The 21,745-nt window shown below is 41.4% G+C and overlaps 1 protein-coding gene across 1 annotated transcript in view; it reads right to left on the reverse strand.

Moving 5' to 3' along the window:
- Window positions 1-12,897: 12,897 nt before the first annotated feature.
- LOC102875145 (GPI ethanolamine phosphate transferase 1-like) overlaps window positions 12,898-21,745 on the reverse strand; it is a 46,282-nt gene continuing 37,434 nt past the window's right edge. The window contains exons 25-28 of the mRNA XM_006892727.1: window positions 20,942-21,015; window positions 17,585-17,627; window positions 15,332-15,384; window positions 12,898-13,021 (exon numbers count right to left, since the gene is read on the reverse strand). Coding sequence (XP_006892789.1) covers window positions 12,898-13,021; window positions 15,332-15,384; window positions 17,585-17,627; window positions 20,942-21,015 — 294 coding nt within the window. The remainder of the gene's footprint in view (window positions 13,022-15,331; window positions 15,385-17,584; window positions 17,628-20,941; window positions 21,016-21,745) is intronic.

Below are 21,745 nucleotides of genomic sequence, written 5' to 3' on the forward strand. Positions count from 1 at the left end.
GACTGTGTGGATTCCACACATTCTTGAGAAGAATGAGAATCCCAGAACACTTAATTGTGCTTATATGAAATCTATATTTCAACCAGGAAGCTATCATCAGAACAGAGCAAGGAAACACTGCATGGTTCAAAACCAGAGAAGTTGTACATCAGGGATACATCCTATCTTCATATCTTTTCAATTTATATGCAGAACAGATCATTCAAGAGGCTGGACCTGAGGTGGAATGTGGTATCAGGATTGGAGGAAGATTCATCAACAATCTGCGTTATGCAGATGACACAACCCTGCTTTCTGAAAGTAAAGAGGGCTTGAAGCATTTGCTGTAGAAGATCAAAGACTGCAGCCTTCAATATGGATTGAAGCGCAACATCAAGAAAACAAAGATTCTCCCCACTGGGCCAATTGGCAGCACCATGAGAGATGAAGAGTAGATTGAGACTGTTAACAGTTTCAACTTGCTTGGCTACACAATCAATACTCTTGGCACTAGTAGCCAGGAAATCAAAAGAATTGCATTGGGAAAAGTTTGCTACCAGCAACCTCTCCAGAGTACTGTCAGTCTAGAGATTAAAGTGCACCTTATCCAAGCCACGGTTTTTGCAGTTACTTGCTTTGCATCAGAACGATGGACAATGAACAAGAATGACAGAAGAAAAATCAACGCCTTTGACTTGTAGTGCTGGAAGAGAATATTGAGCATATTATGGACTGCCAAGAGAACAAAAGGATCTGTCCTGGAGAGGGTAAAACCAGGCTCCTCCTTGGAGGGCAGGATTTTGAAGCTCTGCCTAAGATACTTTGGACACACGGCCAGGAAGGACCAGTCCTTTGAGAAAGACATCATGCTTGGAAAACTGAAGATACAGTGCAGGAAAGACTGCAGATGAAATGGATTGACACAGTAACTGGGGTAATGAGGGTAGATGTGTCAGAGACAGTGAGATTGGCTCAGGACAGAAGGGGGTTCAGAGCTATTGTACAAAGCGTTGCTAAGAGTTGTAAGTACTTGGCAGCACATAACAACAACAACAACAACATGCAAAGAAATTTGTGTGGATTATAATAAATTATAGCAAACATCAAGAAGAAAGGGAATGCCAGAATATTTCATTATGTTAATACAAAACCTGGGTCTAGACCAGGCCTGCTGTTCAAACAGAGTACGGGAGCACTGCATGGTTTTAAGTCAGGAAAGGTGCTGGTAAGGGTTGGGTCCATTCTCCTTACCTATTCAGTCTGGATGCTGGGCAAATCATGCGAGAAGCTCAACTGGTCAAAGAAGAATGGGGCATCCCGATGAGAGGAAGAATCATCGACAACCTACATTATCCAGATGAACACAGCCCTGCTTGCTGAAAAGTGAGGAGGACTTGAAATGCTTCCTGTGGAAGATCAAAGAACACAACCTTCATTAAGGATTGCATCTCAACATCAGAAGACAAACCCCTCACTAATGGACCGATAAGCATCATCACGAGGAATGGAGGAAAGATTGAAGTTGTCAACAGTTTCATCTTACTTGGATTCACCATCAACACCCTTGGTAACAACTGCTAGGAAACATATCACATTGGGCAAGTCTCTGTCAGGGACTTCTCCAAATTACTGAGGGACAGTGGTGTCAGTTTGAAAGCTAAGGTGAGCCTGATTCAGGCTAAGATCTTTTTAACATTTGCTTTGCATCTGAGAGATGGACAGTGAATAAGGATAACAGAAGAGGAATTGAATCCTTTGAGCTGTGGTGTTGGATGGCCGAAAGAACAGACAGATCTTGGAGAAGTGCAGGCAGGGTGCTCCTTGGAGGCAAGGAGGATAAAGCTTCGTCTTACATTCTTCAGGCATGTTGGTACGAAAGGCCATTCCTTGGAGTGGGACAGCATACTTGGAAAGGAGAAGGGTCAGAGGTAGAGAGGAAGACATTCAACCAGATGGATTGGCACAGTGACTGAGCAACGGGCTTGAGTGTGTCAGAGATGATGAGGATGGCACAGGCTGGGGCAGGGTTCAGGTCGGTTGTTCACGCAGTCACCACGAGCTGTACTCAGCTTGACGGTGCCTCAGAGCAACAACGTATTCACAGCAGTGGATCGCTGGTATTTCCTGTCAGTGAGCCGCCCGTTGGCTGGGGTCTAACCTGAAGACCTTTCTGTTAGTAGTTAAAAGGTGGAGACTTAACTAGTGGACCACCAAGGGCCCTTTGAGGAGCCCATCCCTCCCACGGTCATGGTGGGGGCGCTGGCCTATAGCTGACCCTGCCGGGGGATTTCAGAAGCTGTAAATCACACAGGAGGAGACGGCCTCATCTTTCTACTGTGCAGCAGCTGATGGGTTCGACCCACCCCAGAGATGTCACCTTTGGTTTAGCAGCAGCGCCTGACACAAACAGAGGTCCCTGCCAAGTCAATAGGATCCAACTCCAGGATTTCTTTTCTGAGTTTTAACTATCTGTCAGAAGGGATATTTCATGACTTCTAGTCTTTGATAGAGGTCTTCATAATATCTCAGAGGGAATGTATTCTGTTAAAATAAAACAGTAACCAAAAAGAATATGCAATTACCAAGTGGTTCCATTGTACATTTTTAATACATTCACTGCCAACTCAAAGGTATCTGGTTCGAATCCACCAGTTGCTCCATGGGCGAAGGATGGGCAACCTCCTCTCCTGCCTTCTAGAGCCTCTTAAGACCCAGCGGAGGGTCAACTAGGAGTCGCTTCTGACTTGATGGCACACAATAACAACAGGCTATGCAGTGGGATTTTTTTTAATTACTGTAAAAAGAAATATAACAAAATATCTGCCAATTCAACCTTTTCCGTGTATAATTCAAGAAATGTAACTCATCATAAAAAATTAGTAATAAAAATGTTTCCTCAAGTTAATTAAAAAATTAAGAGACTTAATTAAATGGAATAAACAGAAACAATAGCACAATTTCTTTTTAATGAGTCAACTTCACCTAAGATCTACAATACAGGAAACATTTTAATGTTATTACAAATTAAGAAAATGTTACTTGATTTTTAAATAGAAACATATTACTACAATTGTTCCTCAGAGATGGCTAAGATCTCTAAAAAGAAATGGAATTTTGTGTTCTTATGTTATTTCATTGACATGAAAAATATTTAATGCTATTTTATCATCTCATTAAACCTATAATTAAGCATGCCAAGTCTATAATGTAATGTATAATTAAAATTGTATTTCCTGTAATTTTGTAAAAAAAAAGACACCAGTTGGAAATAACAGTGTTAAGAAAACTTTAACAGAGTTTCAGGTAAAAGTTTGCCTCCTAACTCTTTGATGTAAATATTACTGTGCATGGAATGTCAAGGCATGTTGCAATCTCCACTTCATCTTCTATGGGGCATTTCTCAACCCCACAACTGTAGCTGCTGATCTCCAGAAACAGGTGAGGTCATTTTACAATTAAAGACATTCCTCAAAGTTAATTCTACACCAAGCAACTAACTCACAGACTCTACACCTCAGAATGTAACTTTATGTAACTTATACATAAAACTTTTTATAAAAAACAATTTCTTTAAGACATAAAATTAATTCTTTTCACTCAATATACTTAATTTCACAATTTCAGTATTGTCTGTCTTAGTGAAATTATTTTTAATACCTTGAACTGTTCAAGAATCCGGACTACAAAAAAATAATAATCTGGACTACCTTTACAGACATGCTCTCTGCTTTGAAGCGATCAGTAATGTTAGGATTGTCCACAGGAAGGGATCCTGTAAATACTAAACAATCCACAGTTTAAAAGCTTTACGCAATTGTTGTTGTTCTTGATTGCCTTCGAGTTAAGCACAACTCAATGCGACCCTATGAACAAAAGGCCTGAAGCCCCCTCTACAATTATAGCCGTTTATCAAAATTAAACAATTAGGAAACACATGTGTACTTGGTACATAAGCGGCACCAATCCTGATGTGAGGGGAGCTCTGGGGGAAAAGTCCAAAGGCAGATGCTCTGCTATCTTTAAGGCACACCTTGCTGGCAGTTCGAATCCACCAAAGCTACACAGGAGAGAGAAACCAACTGCTCCCCTACCTCTTGCAGTCTTGGAAACCCAAAGTGAAATACTCTCTCTTCATTCCAGTTGAGTTGCTTTTATCTCACTTTTTATCTCTCCTCCCCCTATCCAAGTTGGAATTTGTCAAGTTTTATGCTGTCCTCCAAACCCTTCTCTCTCTCTCTGTTACTAAGTCAAGAAGAGATTTACTGCCTTAAGCACTCATGACCAAAGACCAAACAAGTTACGAGATGACATCCAAGACATTCATCATGAAGAAAGCAAATGGTCATTACAAAAGCAGAAGAGAAAGAAAAGATCACACAGGTGTCAGAAGATATTCCAAAACTTGTATTAGAATGTAGAGAGGCCCAAAGAAAGAGAAGAAATGCTAAAGGAAGAGAGGTTAAGAGAAGATTTCAAAAAGACAAAGATAAAGCAGTGTTTCATTGGGATGAAATGCGTGAAGAACACAAGGTAGGAAATTACGGTAACAGCCCAGCATTTTTAAACCGAAATAAATTCAAGCTTCAAGTTGCAATACCGAAGAATTCTAAAAGCAAATCTTAAATGACATCAAAATTATACAAAAAGTGACTGCACCAAAAAGAATTGGCTGACTCTGAGCCATCAGGAGATGTCACATATGATCAAGAACCAATGGTAAAGAACGAAGTTCAAGCTGCACGGAAGGCATTGGTAAAAAACAAGATCCCAGCAATTGCATACTTACTGTTTCAAGAAACAGACACAGTCCTGGATGTGCTCACAAGTTGTAAATGGCAGAAGAGGAGATTGCCCTCCTGTTGCCGGCAAGGCCACTCATGAGAAGTGACCACCAGATTAGCAAGAATATAAGAGCAGAGCTCCCTCCATGATGTATACAGACGTAATACTCATCCACCTGCACAGTTTGGCTTAGAGAACTTTATCCACATTACTAAGGAGCATTGGTGATGCAGTACTTGAACACCTGACTGCTAACCAAAAGATTGGTGGTTTGAACCCAACAAGGGCTACATGGAAGAAACAGGTAGAGATCTACCTCTGGAAAAATAAGGCCCCAAGAATTGATAGAATACCAAGTGATGTATATCAACTAACAGATGCTGCCCTAGATGTGCTCACCAAGTTGTGTCAAGAAATCCGGAGATCAACCACTTGGCCAACTGACTGGAAGAGATCTATATTCATTCCCATCTCAAAGAAAGATGATCCAACAGGGTGTGAAAATGATCAAACAATATCATTGATATCACATGCAAGCAAGATTCTGCTGAAGATTATCCAAAACGACAGGAACAGCACATCAGCAGAGAAGTGCCAGAAGTCCAGGCTGGGTTTTGAAGGGGTCGTTGTACTAGGGATATTGTAGCTAATGTTACATGTATCTTGGCTGAAAACAGGGAGTACCACAGGAATGTCTAGCTGTGTTTCATTGATTATGCAAAGGCGTTTGACTGTGTGGATCACAACAAACTCTGGGGGACTCTGAGAAGAATGGGAATCTGAGAACACTTGATCGTGCTAATGTGGAACCTATATTGGACCAGGAGGCAGTCGTCAGAGCAAGGAAACATTGCATGGTTCAAAGTTGATAAGAGTGTATGCCAGGAATGTGTCCTATCTCCATACCTTTTCAATCTATATGCAGAACAGATGATCTGGGATTCTGGGCTGTATGAGGAGAAATGTGGCATCAGGAATGAAGGAAGATTTATCAACAATCTTTTATGCAGATGACACAACCCTGCTTGCTGAAACTGAGGACCTGAAGCACTTGCTGCAGAGGGTCAAGGACTGCAGCCTCCAATATGGATTGAGGCTCAATATCAAGAAAACAAAGATTCTCACCACTGGATCAATTGGCAGCATCAGGATGAATGGTGAAGAGATTGAGATTGTTTACAGCTTTAGTTTGCTTGGCTCCACAGTCAACACTCTTGGCAGCTAAGAAATTAAGACGTATTGTGATGGGAAAGTCTGCTGTTAGAGACCTCTCCAAAGTACTGAAGAGCAATGGTATCACTTTGGAGACTAAGGTGCACTTGATGCAGGGCATGGTCTTTGCAATCACTTGCTATGCATCAGAGAGCTAGACGATGACTAGAGATGACAGAAGGAAAACTGATGCCTTTGAGCTGTGATATTGGAGTATTCACTAAACCATCCTAGAGAGGGTTAAATTAGGCTGCTCCTTGGAGGCAAGAATTCTGAAGCTTCATCTGACATACTTTGGACATGTTGCAAGAAGGGACCAGTCCTTGGAGAGGGACATCATGCTTGGGAGGGTGGAGGGATAGTGCAGGAGAGGAAGACCCTCACAAAGATGGATTGATTCAGTAACTGGGGTAATCGGGGTAGGTGTGTCAGACAGTGAGACTGGCACAGTGTTTAGGGCTGTTGTACATAGGGTCGCTATGAGTCGCAAGTGACTCGATGGCACATAACAACGCAGAACCCCACACTGCAGCACTACTCTGTCACCTGATATCACTACATGACTGGCTCAACTTGATGGCTCCTACCAACAAACTAATCTACAGATCTCAATACAAATGTAGGCGGGTCAGGCTCTCCACCACTTCTCTCCCCACCAAGTTTTTATTGCATCACCCTAATTTCCTTCATAGCAGCTATCAGACTCTACAAATGTTCTTTATCTTTTTTTGAAGTCTCTCACCAGAATAGTAAGCTCTTTGAAAGCAAGGATTATTCCCAAAATATAAGCTAGCTGCAAAAAAGGTTCCTCTAGATTCTCTTTCTTTATGCTTAAATAAATCTGGAAATACCATGACTGTGTTCTGGCTGCATCGCTCGGGTCCTCTTGTCAAATGTCTCCTTTAAAACCACAATGCGGCATGACGCTCTCTGCCAGCACTTTCAGGAAACAGCCCTTGGAGAAAGGCACCATTACTTATTGAAGACATGTCGCTGAGTAAATGATCCACTGGGCCCTTCTGCTTTCATTGGGGCCCAAGGAAAAAGTATCTCAGCACTGCCGCCAGCTTTTTATCTGCTGCGCACATCTCACAGAATTTTCTAACTGGTAGATAACGTCTTTGTTTGATTTGGAAAATTGTGATAAAATGTGTCATTTGCATCTAAGAAAACTTAGACTTCTTATTTATCTTATCATTAGTGATTCTACTTACCATTTACATTCATTAATCAGTTAATGCTAAATTTATGTTTACTGGGCATTTAGAAAGGTCTCAATAGCTATTGTTCAATAACTTCTATATTCATTTGGATCACATTTCTTGGGAATGGGAACAAATACGGACCTCTTCCAATCCATTGGCCAGACAGCTCTCCAAATTTCTCAGCATAGACTGGTGAGTGCATATAAAGCTGCATCTGTTAATTGAAACATGTCAACTGGTATCCCTTCGATTCCTGGGGGCCTTATTTTTTGTCTTTGTACTTATAATGTGTCATTTTAAAATTTCCTTGGAGAGAGACAAAACTCTTGGAATGGTGAGGGTCAGCGAAAGAGAGGAAGACAGCTCTCCAGAAGGACTGACACAGTGACGGCAGCAATGGGCTCTTGTGTGTCAGTTACGCTGAGGGTGGTGTCGTTAGGTGTTGCCAACTAAACTACGATTCAATGCAACCCTATGAGTAATGGAGCCGAATCCTGTCCTATCCTGTGCCTTCCTCACCGTGACTGACACACACGAGCCCATTGTCACAGTCACTGTCTCGAACCATCTTCCTGAAGGTCTTCCGCTCTTTCGCTGACCCTCAACCTTTCCAAGCATGATGTTTATCCAAGGACTAGCTCCTCCTGACAACATCCGCAAAATATGAGACAAAGCTTCACCATGCTTGATTCCAAGTGCCCCCTGGAGGCACCTTCTCCAAGACAGATCTGTTTGTTCTTTTGTGAGTCCATGAGATACTCAGTGCTCTTCTCCAACATCACAACCCAAAGGTATTAATTCGTCTTCTATCATCCTTACACACTGTCGAGTTCGCAGAGGTATAGCAGGTGACTGGAAAAAAACATAGCTTGAATCAGACACACCTCAGTCTTTTAAAATTATATCATTGCTCTTCAGGACTTTGGTGAGATCCCAGACTGGTAGATTTTCCCAGTGCAATGTGTCTCCTGATCTCCTGACTGCTGATACTAAGGGTGTTAGATTATTGATCCAAGTAAGAGGAAATAGTTGACAAGTTCAATCTTTCCTCCATCACGATGTTGCCTATTGTCCCAGTGGTGAGGATTTTTTTTCTTGATGTTGGCATGTAGTCCATATGGAAAGCTGTGTCTGATATCTGCAACAAATGTTTTGCATTGATGTTTTTCTTGATGCTTAGTAATCACCTTCAGGGATTTCTGGTGGCCCCAAGGGTTAAATATTACCCAGATTTCTCTTGTCTATTACTGACTTAAGTAACATTCATTTTATCCATTCATTTAACAGAGTTCTAGTAAGAAATGACAGTTCATCTGCTGTTCAAAAATTTATACTCATAAAGAAATCACTTCTTTTTTGTTCCCTGAGGTAACAGAAAAGATATTTATCCATTTGCAAAAACATCCTAAGGACATAAATGTGCATTCTTTTGTGCTGGGGTACCATTGAGAATATCAAGAAAGCATAGTCACAGACCTGAGTGGGTTGGAGAGAAGTCAACCAACATGAGCAGTATTAAATAATACTGTTAAAATAGTATGAAGTTAATTGGAAGAGGAAATGGTCTGTGAGCTTCAGGATTAGTTTGAAACACTGCTGACTGAGTAACAAAAGAGCAGACACAGCGCCCTGGACTCCATTCAGCCTCCTAGGGAGGGGAGGGACCCATCAAGTCAGAACCTACCCTTCACTGACCCTCCTGACTGGCTGCTACAAAACAACAAAGTTCCTTTAATGCAATTAATTCCAGGGTTCATCCAGCTACTGGCTTCGGAGATTCAATGGGCATTTGGAATTCGGACATGCATTGTCCCTCCACTTTAATCAAGATTAATTAAAATTCCGAAGAACTTTCCCTTGTGGGAAGTAAGTCTACATGTATTTCCACGGCCTAGGGCTCTTGGCTGCAAGTGAAAAATAAAACACCTAAGCTGAACTTAGGAAAAATGACATTATTAGAAAGTTATTAGAATATCACACTTAATAGGATAAAAAAAATCAAAGGAAGTCAGGGAGCCCTGATGACCCAGTGGGTAAGGAGTTGCACTGCCAACTGAAAGGCAGGCAGTTTGAATCTCTGCCAGATAATGACGGGCAATCTCCTCTCACGTGATTTAAAGCCTCTGAAAACCTGCTGGACGGTCACCTCTGAGTCTAATCGGATCAGATGGCATAGAGCAACAATATTTAAGTTAGCTAAAATTGAAATGAGTTTTCGTGCAAAAGAACCTTATGTGACGGGCAGATCTCTTAGGTACGTAGACCAGTTCCATGACTAAGAAATCCTTTTGGAAGCACTCACGTTGTGGTCAAGGACAGCCTCGCCCTCATGGGTAAGTTAAGGCAGCGTGCTAGGACCTGGAGCTCTTGTATCCACGGCTCATGTGCCGTACAATAACTGTCTTCATGTTCACTATCTTTTCAATTCCATATGGCCACCGTAATTCCTACATAAAAGCATGTTAATCAGCAGATATCCTAAGTCCTAATATGAAAAGGCAATATGCCACAAAATTTAAAAATAAAAACCCAATTACAAAATGGGCAAAAGACATGGAAAGAATTTTCACAGAGGAAGATATTGGAATGGCAAACATGAAGAAATGCTCCAAATCACTGGCAATAAGAGACGTAAATCAGAACCACAGTGAGGTACCATCTCACTCCAGTAACAGTGGCAAAGTTTAACAAGGCAGCAAGTAATAAATGTTGGAGAGGATGCAGCGAGAAAAGGAACTCTTATACATTCTTGGTGGGATTGTAAAATGGTGCAACCATTCTGGAAGGCAGTTTGGCACTTCCTCAAAAAAGCTGAACACAGAAATTCCATATGATCCAGCTATTCCACTACTTGGATTATACCCCGAGAATATAAGAACTGAGGCACAAACTGAGATTTGTACACCAGTGTTCATAGCAGCATTATTCACCATCTCAAGAACATGGAAACAGCCCAAATGTCCAACCACAAATGAACAGATTGAGATATCATGGTACATTCACACAATGGAATACTATGCAGCACATGGGAGCAATAACTTTGTAAATTATTACCTAACTTGGGAAAGACTGGAGAGCATTATGCTGAGTGAACTAACTCAGTCCCACAAGGATAAATATTGTATAAGACCGTTATTGTAGAATGAGTATAGGATCCAGGAGGGGTAGAGAGTTTGGAAGCAGAGGGATATGGACGTGCAAGGGGGAGGGGGATTAATCGTTGGGTTTTGCAATCTGATATGGGGTGGGGGAGGGGGAGGGAAACTGAAAGAATTTGTTTGAATTTGTAGTTGAGTGTTGTAAATAAACTAGTGGGGGGAAAACAAAGTAAAAACAAATTTTACTTAAATAGTCTTTATTGTTTCTCTGGAGTCAATATAAAAATAGACATTTCCACACATTTAAGGTATTTCATAAGCTGCATTAAGAAAGGCCCCTGTGCCAAACAGACCCTTGCCGGTTGAGAATGTGAGCTATCACCACAGCATAGCAAGCAGGCCTGTCTGAGCTGCATTTCCCCCTTTTGTAAACTACACGCAACATGAAGACAAAGTGTGCCTCAGAGAGCAAGGTAAAGGGAGCCTGGGCACCTGTGAGAGTGCGGCGACAGTGAGTCCTCCCGCCAAAGGACAAAAGGCAAAGGGGTCCTAAAAAGAATTTACAAGTGTTTATAAAAGCAGTTCTGCCTTCGAAAAAACTACGTTTAAAGATCCACTGAAGCAACACAAAAGCTCATAGATTCTCTTTCTGTAAATGCACCGTTTGCGAGAGTCGTCTAACTGTCCCCCTAGACCACGTCCAGGATGGGGTCATATTGTGGCACCAGCACAGTTCGTGTTTTCTGCCAGTGTTCTCACTGCTGTGCCCTAAAAAAAACGTTAACAAGATCTACAGTTACATTTCATCCTAACTAGAAAAGAGGAAAGCACTTTTGATCAAGCTGATTTTTGAGTTTTCCAAACAGTACTTGTTCACTCACCCAGCAGTGTGGAAATCTAAGTTTAGTGAGAGGACTGAAGGCCTTTGGGTTAGAGCTCACAAGCAGGATAACAACCTTCATATGCTTTTTATGATACTGTCAGATTAAACACTGATCTTAGAAATGCGGCTGAAACAATGCTATAGGCCTTACAGACACTGAGCTCACAATTCAAAACTACTTCTTAAAAAGTTTTCCTAGGGCGTTCTGGTGGCCTAGTGGCATGAAGCTGCACTGCAGTCCCAGAGGTGTGTGGTTCAAAACCATCAGATGCCCTACTGGAGAAGGAGGGACAATCTACTCTTGTACCAGTCAGATCTGATTTGATGGTAAACACACAAAAAAATAAAAAAAGTTTTCTTTTGGGCTACACTAAGATTCCAAGTCCTTTTACTACCAAAAGTTCCTTGAGAATACAGAATTGGAATGGGGACAGGGAGAGAATGTGAAGAGACTTTCACTTAGTGGCTATGAAAAGGCCATCAATTAGATCAGGGCCAAGTACCATGAAGCGGCCCTGGCGGCACAAGGGAGTGCGATGGCAGCTGGTAGAGGTCAACAACTGCATCAGCTGCTTGTCAGAAGAAAGACAAGCCGTCTCCTCCCATTCAGATTTACACCCTCAGAGACCCGATGGAGAGTAACCATAAGACAGAAGCAACAAGACGGTAGCAGGGGTGGGGTTTTGACGAAGTATAAACTCAGCCGTGAGCTCATTCTCATAAAGAAGACTCCAAGCCCTGAGGACCCAGTAAGACAGAACCCGACTGCCCCGCAGGGCTTCCGGGCTGCCCATCTTAAAGGACACCGGCCTCACCCTCCTCCTGCGGAGCGGCCAGCAGGTTCCAAGAGCAAACCTTCTACTCAGCAGCCCACGTCCTGGAGCCACTCAGCCAGCAGGCCTCTAACTAGGAAGCATGTATGCGATGACAGGACCATGCAAGAAAGCGGGCAAACACCTGCACGTGTTCTTTTCGATTGAGCTTTGCTGAGTCTGAAGTAACCAATCCTGGGCGTCTTCCAGCTGACTCGGTTTGTGAAGTGTCAACAGTCGACTGTGACTCCCAGCGAGCCTCCGGACAGCAGGTCCAGCCCTAACCCGCCCTGCCTCGCTCACAATCTCCCGGTGCTTGAGCCCACTGTGAATACACTGGCCGTTCCAGCACACATCGAACATCTTCCTCCCTCACTGACACTTGGTTTTTTCCAGGGGGTTCGGTTTTTTTAAGCCATGAAATCTCAGTGAGAAGTGATGTCCACTAACGGGGGAAAGGGAAATGGGGATGCTGTACGGTGCTCTCCAGACTCGTCTCTGCTTCCTGCACGTGGCACATGGCTCGGAGGGGGTTGGGGGGAGGGACATCGGGGAAGAAACACCTTTACTGCCCATAACCTGTAAATTCAGAATTTCAAATATCATTTCCTTTCTAGGAGTTCTCTCATAGTTACTGAGTCAGAATCAACTCACGGCTGATCCACAACTGGGTGTCCAAGGCTGTAGCTTACACAGAAGGAGACAGCCCGTCTTTCTCTCTCAGAGCCACCGGTGGATTTGAACTGCCGGGGAGGCACTGCCTTTAGGCGAGCAGCACAAACTCCCCGCCAGCGTCCTCGAGGGAGAAGGAGATGCTAAGACACCAGCCTCTTCTCACAGACTCCTTGGTGGGATTTTAGGGCACACCCGAGTTTACAAGGAGAAGGAGAAACAGGTCCAGCCGTTGAGAGACGACTTCAGCAACATCACAGCAGATGGCTTTTGGATTTGCCGAAGAGTCTGAGTTCCTTGGTCGTGAGCAGCTGGGCCAGGCCGTTGAGGAACACCAGGAATACGGTTATGCACATGACGATCACGTAGTGGCTGATGCTACAGAGAAGAGAAAACATGTTACAGGCAGAGAACACACACGAGCAAACGTACAGTCACTGATAGATTAACGAAGCACTGGATTTTAATAACATGCTTTTAAGTTTCAAAATAAGTTTTGTTAACTGAGAGGCCACAAACTTACCCTGTGTGTGGTCACAATTCTTCCTCCCATCTATTTCTTCCCCTCTAACATTAGGTCCCATCCAAATGTCCTTATTTAAGGACGTGACTTCCCCTTTATAACTAACCATATTCCTTGGATTTAAGAGCACGCATCAACATTTTTCAGGTCGGGTAGAAAGGTTTAAAAACTAGATTGTGATAAGAATTAAGCAACCATAAATTTAACAAAAATCCTTTAATTATACCTTTAAAATGGATTTTATAACACGTAAATTCTATTTCAATAACAATTTAAAGAAAAACATTCTACCTGATTCTTTTGTTCTGTTACATTTTGTTACTGATATTTTTAAAAAGCCAAATTATTAAATCTCTCTGGATCTCTTAGATTTTATTAAACCAGTAGGTGGCCCACCCTCACAATCCTAACAATTTCAAGAAGAATGAATATTCCCTGAGAGGCAGTGTCCCCTGTGCGTCACCCCTCTGCCTCGGAGCTTGAAAAGAATGTCAAGGTGCAGCCCAAGATTTACCAACTATCACACAAGCCTTGCAAGTTTCTAAGTACTAAACCATATCAGATGCTTTGGAATATTATCAGGAGGGACTGACTCTTGGAAAAAAAGAAACTGTGTGACATTTACTAAATAACTTTAGGAGAATATTTCAAAATCATTGAAAAGAACTTCATGTTTTCATTATATCTAATGAGATATTCTAAAAACTTGAGCTATGATTTGTATTTTAACAGTTATGAGTCCATGCAGGAAGCAGTAAAAGCCCACCTAAACACCTTCATCAAATCAAACAAAACTGCAGCTCAGTCAAACCGAGGCTGTCGGTTCTACTCACCTCAGTACAGACGCATCAGGACAGAAGTGAATCAGATGTCTACTTAGAGTTATGAAAATCACCTCAAATGCAAGGCCTTGTACCTCAGTCCCTAAGCCTGCGCCTGCGTCACTCCTGTATTCACCTCGTCCACCAGCACATGCTGCCCTGTACGATGATGTGATCTCCCTGAATGTAGGAGCCACAGTCCAGCAGGGTTGTGTGTCCCTGCCACGTTTTATGTCAGGATCTTCCACCAACTGAACTGTCTGCCCAGTATCCTGACAAAGTGGTTCTCTACATAGATGGGGGATCATCACCAAACAAGCCATGTTGGGTTGAAAGTCTTGAACGGGCAGGCCAGCCCACTCATCGTCAGTGTTCACAGTCCTGGGCATGTTACGGGCATGCTGTGTGCATGTGCAGGGCTCCATATGTTTTTCCTGGCTCCAGAGACAATGTTATTGTCATGTGCTCGAGTTGCCTGTGACACATAACAACCGTAGGTATAGCGGTTCTGAAGCCTGCCCTGTCCTGAGCCTGTCTCATTGCCTCTGACACACCAGCCCCCGCTGCCCCAGTCACTGTATGAATCTTCCTCGCCTGAGCTGTCCCTCCACCCTTCCAAGCATGATGTCCTTCTCCAAGGACAACAGCGATATAATAAAACCCATACACACTAAAAACTGAGCTCTACCAATGTCAGGCTATTGTGTGATCAGCCTTTCTAAATCTGCTGCTTCTTCTGTAAAACAGAGATGATGCCATTTTCTTCACATCTCTTCCAGAAGAATCAATGAAATAACACATAACTAACTCCTAATACACTGCATGCATGGATACTATTTTAATAGTCATTATTCAATTTTTCAATAATCCTTCACTGTTCTCAATTACTGCTAAATCTGCTTCCCTGGGTTTGGGCAGAACTTATACTGTGGTAAAATAATCCAGTGCCCTAAGCAAACTCTGGAAACTTCTCATTTCCAGAAATAAGTATGGTTCTGCTGAATTTCTTAAATCCACTTGCTTTAATATTTCTAAAGAAAAACATAGGAAGCCCAGAGTGAGACGGCAAGACCTCGGAACCTGTGATCCAAGTCATTCCTCTCCCGAATCCTGCTGTCCTTCCTTTTCTCCAGTCCTAGCAGCTACCTTCTTCCTCACATCATCCCAGAAAACATTCTCAGATGTGCCAGAGGAGTGGAGGAGACAAATCTCAGCCGCAGAGATGCATAGCGAGGCTCTTCGCCTGCTTCCCTCAGATCGCTGTGTTCCTTCTCGGGGCCCTGAAATACCAGGTTCCATTTTCCACTATACTCTTAGGAACGTCCCTGTGGAGATCTACCATACCTTGTCCCGATGTCAAGCCAGCTGCCATAGTCCTTGACCAGGAAGAAAAAATGCTGTGAAATAAAGCAAAGCATGGCTCCATTAATTAAAAGGAACTTAGATTCCATCTAAAAATAAAGTGTCCTAAGAATATGCGTTTTCGATGTCAATAAAATACAAGCTTTTCTGAAATGTTTACTCAATTAGAATGACTGCTCTAAAGTTAGAATAAAACTATCCGATTCAATGAACACAAACTTAGCATTTGTGAATAACCAGAAGTCAGGAAGCCAACTTGGATTTCAAGATCCTCAACAAGGACAGACACAGACTGCAACCACGGGCTCACGCACAGGAGATACTGTGAGGATGGCAAAGGAACAGGTTTCACCCTGTTGTACATAAGGTCATTTTCAATCAGAGTAAACTCAACACCAACCAACAACAACAACAAATGAAATCAAAGATGTTACTGGAAAAGGAGTCATGTCATCCATCTACCCAAGTATTACTGGCTGCCTACAACATGCTAATCACTGTGTCAGGTCCCCACAAGGGGTCAGGTCCTGTGAAGGAGCCAGTCCAGTGGCAGTGGCAGTGACACTAACAGAACGATGAGTACTGTCCCTGGAGAGCACAGAGCATCGTGGGAGCAGAGTGAGGCCACACACTCCTCTGTGACGTTGAGGGGACTGCCCTGGGAAGGGCTCCTGAGATTGAAATGAAATGCAGGAGACGGTGAAAGAGTCGCAGGACAACGTAAGTGTGCTTCTGGGAGAAGGAGTAGGGTAAGCATCAAAAGCCAGACAGAACTCGGTAGGTTTAAGGTGAGGCAGGTACAGAGCACTGGAGTGGGGAGAGGTGAGAGGTGAGGCCTGTCAAGTAAGCATAAGCCAGGTCACAACAACTCTGTTAATTACATGAAGCAACCTGACCCTTTACATAAAATTAAATCACTAGGAATTTAAATATTCTTCGATTAAGATGTACTCCTATTTGCCACTTTGTTAGTAAACTTGAATACACTGATATGTGTACATTCAAGACAATAGTCAATGAAAATGTATTCAACTGCTTATCCATGTGTTTTCATCTAAATAAAAATCTTTGCTATCAAACTTATTCTGACAGACAGTGAAGCTACAGACCTGGGCAGAACTGCCCCACAGGGTTTCCAAGGCACTAATATTTATATTAACTGACTGCCATATTTTTCTCTTATGGAGTCGATAGTAGATTTGAACCACTAACCTTTGGATTAGCAGCTAAGCACTTAAATACTGCACCACCAAGGCTCCTAAATCAAGGCACTAGAATTCATAATGGTGGCTTTGGGCTGAGCAGTGTCAGTTTTACCAGCGAAGAAGCTGGAGAGTGACAGAATAAAACCCCAAGGCTCAGGGAGCTTCCCAGGCCAGCGGTACTCTGCAGTCCTGACCTGGCTCCCGAGGACGAGGACAAGTGCAAGTTCCGTATCCGGTGCTTCCCGAACCCTCTGCACTTCTGCCCTCAGCTCACTGGAAGCAGTGTCCCTCGATCAATTGTAATGACGAGTATGACCTCTTTAAGTGAGTTCTGTGAGCCTTTAGCAAATGATCAACTGAAGGAGATTTCTCAGATGTGCAGACATGAAGAAAGGTTCCTAACTTTGGTAACACACTGCTTCCAAGGGCTACCAAAGGCCTGTGGTTCGAATCCGCCAGCTTCTATGTGGGAGAAGGCTGAGCGATCTCCTCCCACGTGATTTACTGCTTCTGAAGACCTGCTGGAGGCTGGGCTATGAGTGGGTCCTACTCGACGGCACACACCACCTCCGGCTCCTCACTCAGAACTGATCTAGTCATCACCAGGTCTCTGTTCTCCTGTTCTCCTTTCCATCCCTCCTTCCCTCCAGCCTTCTCTTTCTCCTGATTAATCTAAAAGAAGGGTTTAAAACTCAACATTTCAGTAGGAAACTGATTTACTACCTAAAGCCAAACTTTTTTATCTATTAATATCCTATGGAAGGTTCATTTCAGTTACAATGCAGCATAGACTACTACTAGGTACAAAATGATGGATTAGAATAAATCAAGTAATAATTAAGAATTTCAACATTTTAAGAGGAATATTTACTACATAAAAAAGGAATGTAATGTACATATAAATTATGTCAACACTTAAAACTCAATAGTTAAAGATTTTATGTCTAAATATATAATCATATTTCTTGTTATTAAGTCAGCTCAGTACTTAACATCTTGATTTTATACTGAAAAGTCAGTAAAGTCTTACCAGAGCCATAATGTCTGAAATAACGAGAACAAGGAGAAAAAGGCTGAAATAAAAATAAAACAAAACTTGAAGTATAATATAAAAGGTACATTTTTCCCCAACACATTAAAAGCAATTTAGAATAATCAAATATCCCAATATGTTAGTATCTTCCTTCTGAAAAAACACATTTCAACAGAGCTCTCTCGACATTACCATGGATAACTTCTCACAGTGATGCACCAGGCTTCAAATTTACTATCAAACACATTGGGTATTTTTCAATAGTATAAATGAACTTGAATTATCATTTTTAATGGAATTAATTATAATATAATTGAAAACTCACACGAAGTTGTAAGAAATAATAACAGCGAGATACCATACACTCTTTACCCAGTCTCCCAATGAAAGCATTTTGTAAAGCTTAGAACACAATCAATTGCAGCCAAGCCACCGGTACAGAAATGGTCAGGACAGAGCATTTCCACCACAGGATCCCTCCAACAGCTGCCCATGTCCTCTGCACCCCACCACAAGCCTCAGGGGCAACCTTTCTTTGACCCTGAATGTCCTGTCGACAGAATCCCACAGGGTGTAATCGCCGGGGCCTGGCTTCTTCACTCAGCACAGTTCTCTGCACGTTCACTCAGGGAGTTGTCTGCATTAATAGTTTGCTCCTTTATTTTTTAAAAAACAACATTCAGTAAATGAAAGTCGTCAAGGTTGCTTCTAGCTTGTGGCCATTGCAAATGAAGCTACTACAAACACAAGTATGTTTTAAATTCTAGGAGAAATGTCCAAGAGCACAATTTCTAGATTATATGGCAAATATTAAGTTTCCTAAGGAATGACTAAATCCTTCCAGAAATGAATATACTATTTTATATTCCTGTTAGCAATGTAAACGATCATTTTTACTAGCATTTGATGAAGCTACAATATTTTTATTTTATGTGGTGATATCACAGTGTGCCCTGAGTCAGAAATGAAAAGAGCAACTAGTGACATCACAAGTTAACTAAGGAGAAGACAGACTTATCTTTTATGTAATATCTAAGTGGTTTCAATGCCAAATTTATACCAATATACTGCAAAAAAAAAACCTTACAAAATTGAACTAGAAATGAGACTTCTACTTCTTAAACAGTGAGGTGGAAAGTATTTTTTTTTAATTATGCCACGTGTATAATAATATGGTGCAAACAGTTTTAGCTTAATGTCACCAAGAACAACATGTAAATTTATGCTGAAAGGAGCTTTTTCTTTCTAACTGAAGAGCTGATTTGCTTCAAGGACAACAGGCCTGTTAGGAGGCTCGTGTTCCCCTAAAGAGTCTCTAGGGGAGGCTGATCAGTGCTGATGCTTGAGGCCATCTGATTGGTTAAAAGGAGCAAATTGCTGAGCTGACAGCTTCTCCTTAAAGTCTTATTGGCTCAAGAAATTCCTCAAAATAAAGACAGATGTGTTCTAACTCCATTTGTCCGATGTGCAGGAATCCGAACTGAGAGACTAAGCAAATTACAGACATGTTAAAAAGTTCCTTTGAAGTCATGTAACACCAAATGTGAAAACATTTGCCCAATATTGAACATATTTAAGAAGTCAGTCACTAGGTAAGATAGAGTGGTATCACTTGCTGTTCTCAGTCCAAGAGAGCCAAATGATGACCCTAAGTATATCCCACCTATATTTACAGATCATTTCAGGGGCAGATTTGATGTATAGAAAAAACAGCGGCCAAGACCAGGAAACTTATAGGATGACATCAAGGACATAACACATGTTGAAAGTAAAAGTTCATTAAAAAAGAAAACGCAAAAGATATTCTCACCCACTCTCTTAAATGCTAGGCGTGAATGGAAGACATCATTTAAGAAGACAAAGAAAAATATTATCATGAACTGTGCAGAGACCTGGAGTTAGATAAGTCAAAGGGGAAAAGAGGCTCAGCATTTCTCCAGCTCTGAGAACTAAAGAATGAATTCAAGCCTCCAGTTGCAATACTGAAGGATTCTATAGGAAAAATATCGAGTGATGCAGGAAGCATCAAAATAAGATAGAAAGAATACACAGAGAATACAATGTTCAACCATTTCAAGTGAGATCATATGTTCACGAACCAATGATATGATACCAAAGGAAGGAGTGCAGGCTGCACTGAAGATACAGGTGAAAATCACGTCTCCAGGAAGTGACCGAATAGCAACCGGAATGTTTCAAAAAACGCATGCTGCGCTGCATGTGCTCACTTATCACTAGGCAAAAACATCCAGAAGCCATGCTACTGGCCAGGTAATTGGAGGAGATTCCTTCTGTACCCAATTTAAATAAAAGTTGGTCCATGAGAATGTGGAGATTACAAAAATAATTCCATTACTATAACATACAAATAAAGTCTTGCTGAAGGTAATTTTTAAAAGGCTGGAGGAGTACACCAACAAAGAACTGCCAGAATTTCAAAATGGATTCAGAAGAGGATACAGAACAGAGGCTATCATTGCTGATATCAGATGGATTTTGGCTGAAAGCAGAGAATACCATGTTTATCTGTGTCTTACGGGTCATGAAAAAGGTCTCTTTAAAATGCTAAAAAGCAAGGATGTGAAACTGAGATCTAAGGTGTACTTGGCTCAAGCCATGGTATTTTCAATCACCTCACATGCATGTGAAAGTTGGAAAATAACTAAGGAAGATGGAAGAATTAACAGATGTCTTCAAACTGTGGCGACAAAAAATAATATTAAACATATGATGGGCTGTCAAAATGCACACAATACTGTTTTAGATGAAGTGAAATCAGAATTCTCCTACATACAAGGATAAGGAGACTCTATTTCACATACTTGTTATTAGGAGCAGCTAGTCCCTGGAAAAAGACATCATTCCTAGTAAAGGAGAAGGTCAAACAATAGGGAAAGACTCTTAAAAAGATGGGATGGTAGCAGTAGCTACAACAATGAATTTAAGAATAGAAGACACTGTGAAGAAGGCACAGAATTGCACGGTGTTCATTCTGCTGGGGGTAAGGCTAAGATGAGTAGTCGCCTACCTGAATGCATTTAACAGCACCACCAGTGAAGTCTACAACAAACAAGTCAGTAACCGTAATAATCTCACATTCATTTTCTATTGTTCTCTACAGAGGCTCTTTGTTCAGTTACTGCTAAGAATTACTAGTCCACAAAAGATCCTAAACAACTAATTTCCTCTAAGGACAATTCAATTCCTATTAAAAAGGTGTAACATTTCTTTTTTTTTTTTTTGTATTTACAGTCTATGTTATAGTGACTTAATAGCCATCACAAGAATCACCTTCAAATGTGTACTCACTTCCTAAAAACAGACATTCCAAGTGCTTCCCACAATCCATCTTACCTTCTGGATGGCAACTGGGTAGTTAACTGAACTGCTTCAAAAGCACACATCACAAGGACAAAGGGGATTAAAATCTGTTTCGGATAATAGCAAATGAACAAATGAGATATTTGAACCTTGTTAAAAAACACTATTTTTCCTTATAATATTTTCAACTTCTCTAATAACATATGTACATATAGAGAGAGATAAAACATTGGACAAAATGAAAATTTGGTATCAGGACATACAACAGTAGTGAAGCGGATTAAGAAAATCCATACTAAAAATCTGTACAATATAAAAAATATGCCAATAAACATTCCAACTAAAATCTATTCTACTATTTTGTTCTTTTAAATAACTTGCTCTAAAAATTAATGACAATGTTCAAATGATTCTAAAAGGCTCTTACAAGGCATAGAACTCCCTAATCAAATAAATAATGTGGCCTGATATTCTGATTCCTAGATCTCTAAACTCATCCGGTTATTTGATATTTGTTGCTGTGTACTCACAAACTGACCCAGACTTATCGAGCTCTAAAGGATACACACAATTACCCCAGAGGGACTTTCTTTGAGGGAGCTCATCAACAAGTCTTTCTCTTGAGTGGCTGGTATGATCAAACCATACTTGGTACAACACTATAAACATGATTCAACCACTTTATAGTGCTCTTCTTAAATACGAATTTATTCCTGATTATAAAATACTGTAAAAAAATCTTTAAAATGCAGAAAAACGTATTAAAATAGAAATAAGGGGGGAATCTATTATAATTTGGGAAATTTGGGAAATAATATAAATAATATAATTATAATT

This window comes from Elephantulus edwardii, unplaced genomic scaffold (assembly GCF_000299155.1).
Source record: "Elephantulus edwardii isolate Elephantulus edwardi_28Jun2011 unplaced genomic scaffold, EleEdw1.0 scaffold00118, whole genome shotgun sequence".
NCBI classification, from domain to species: domain Eukaryota; kingdom Metazoa; phylum Chordata; class Mammalia; order Macroscelidea; family Macroscelididae; genus Elephantulus; species Elephantulus edwardii.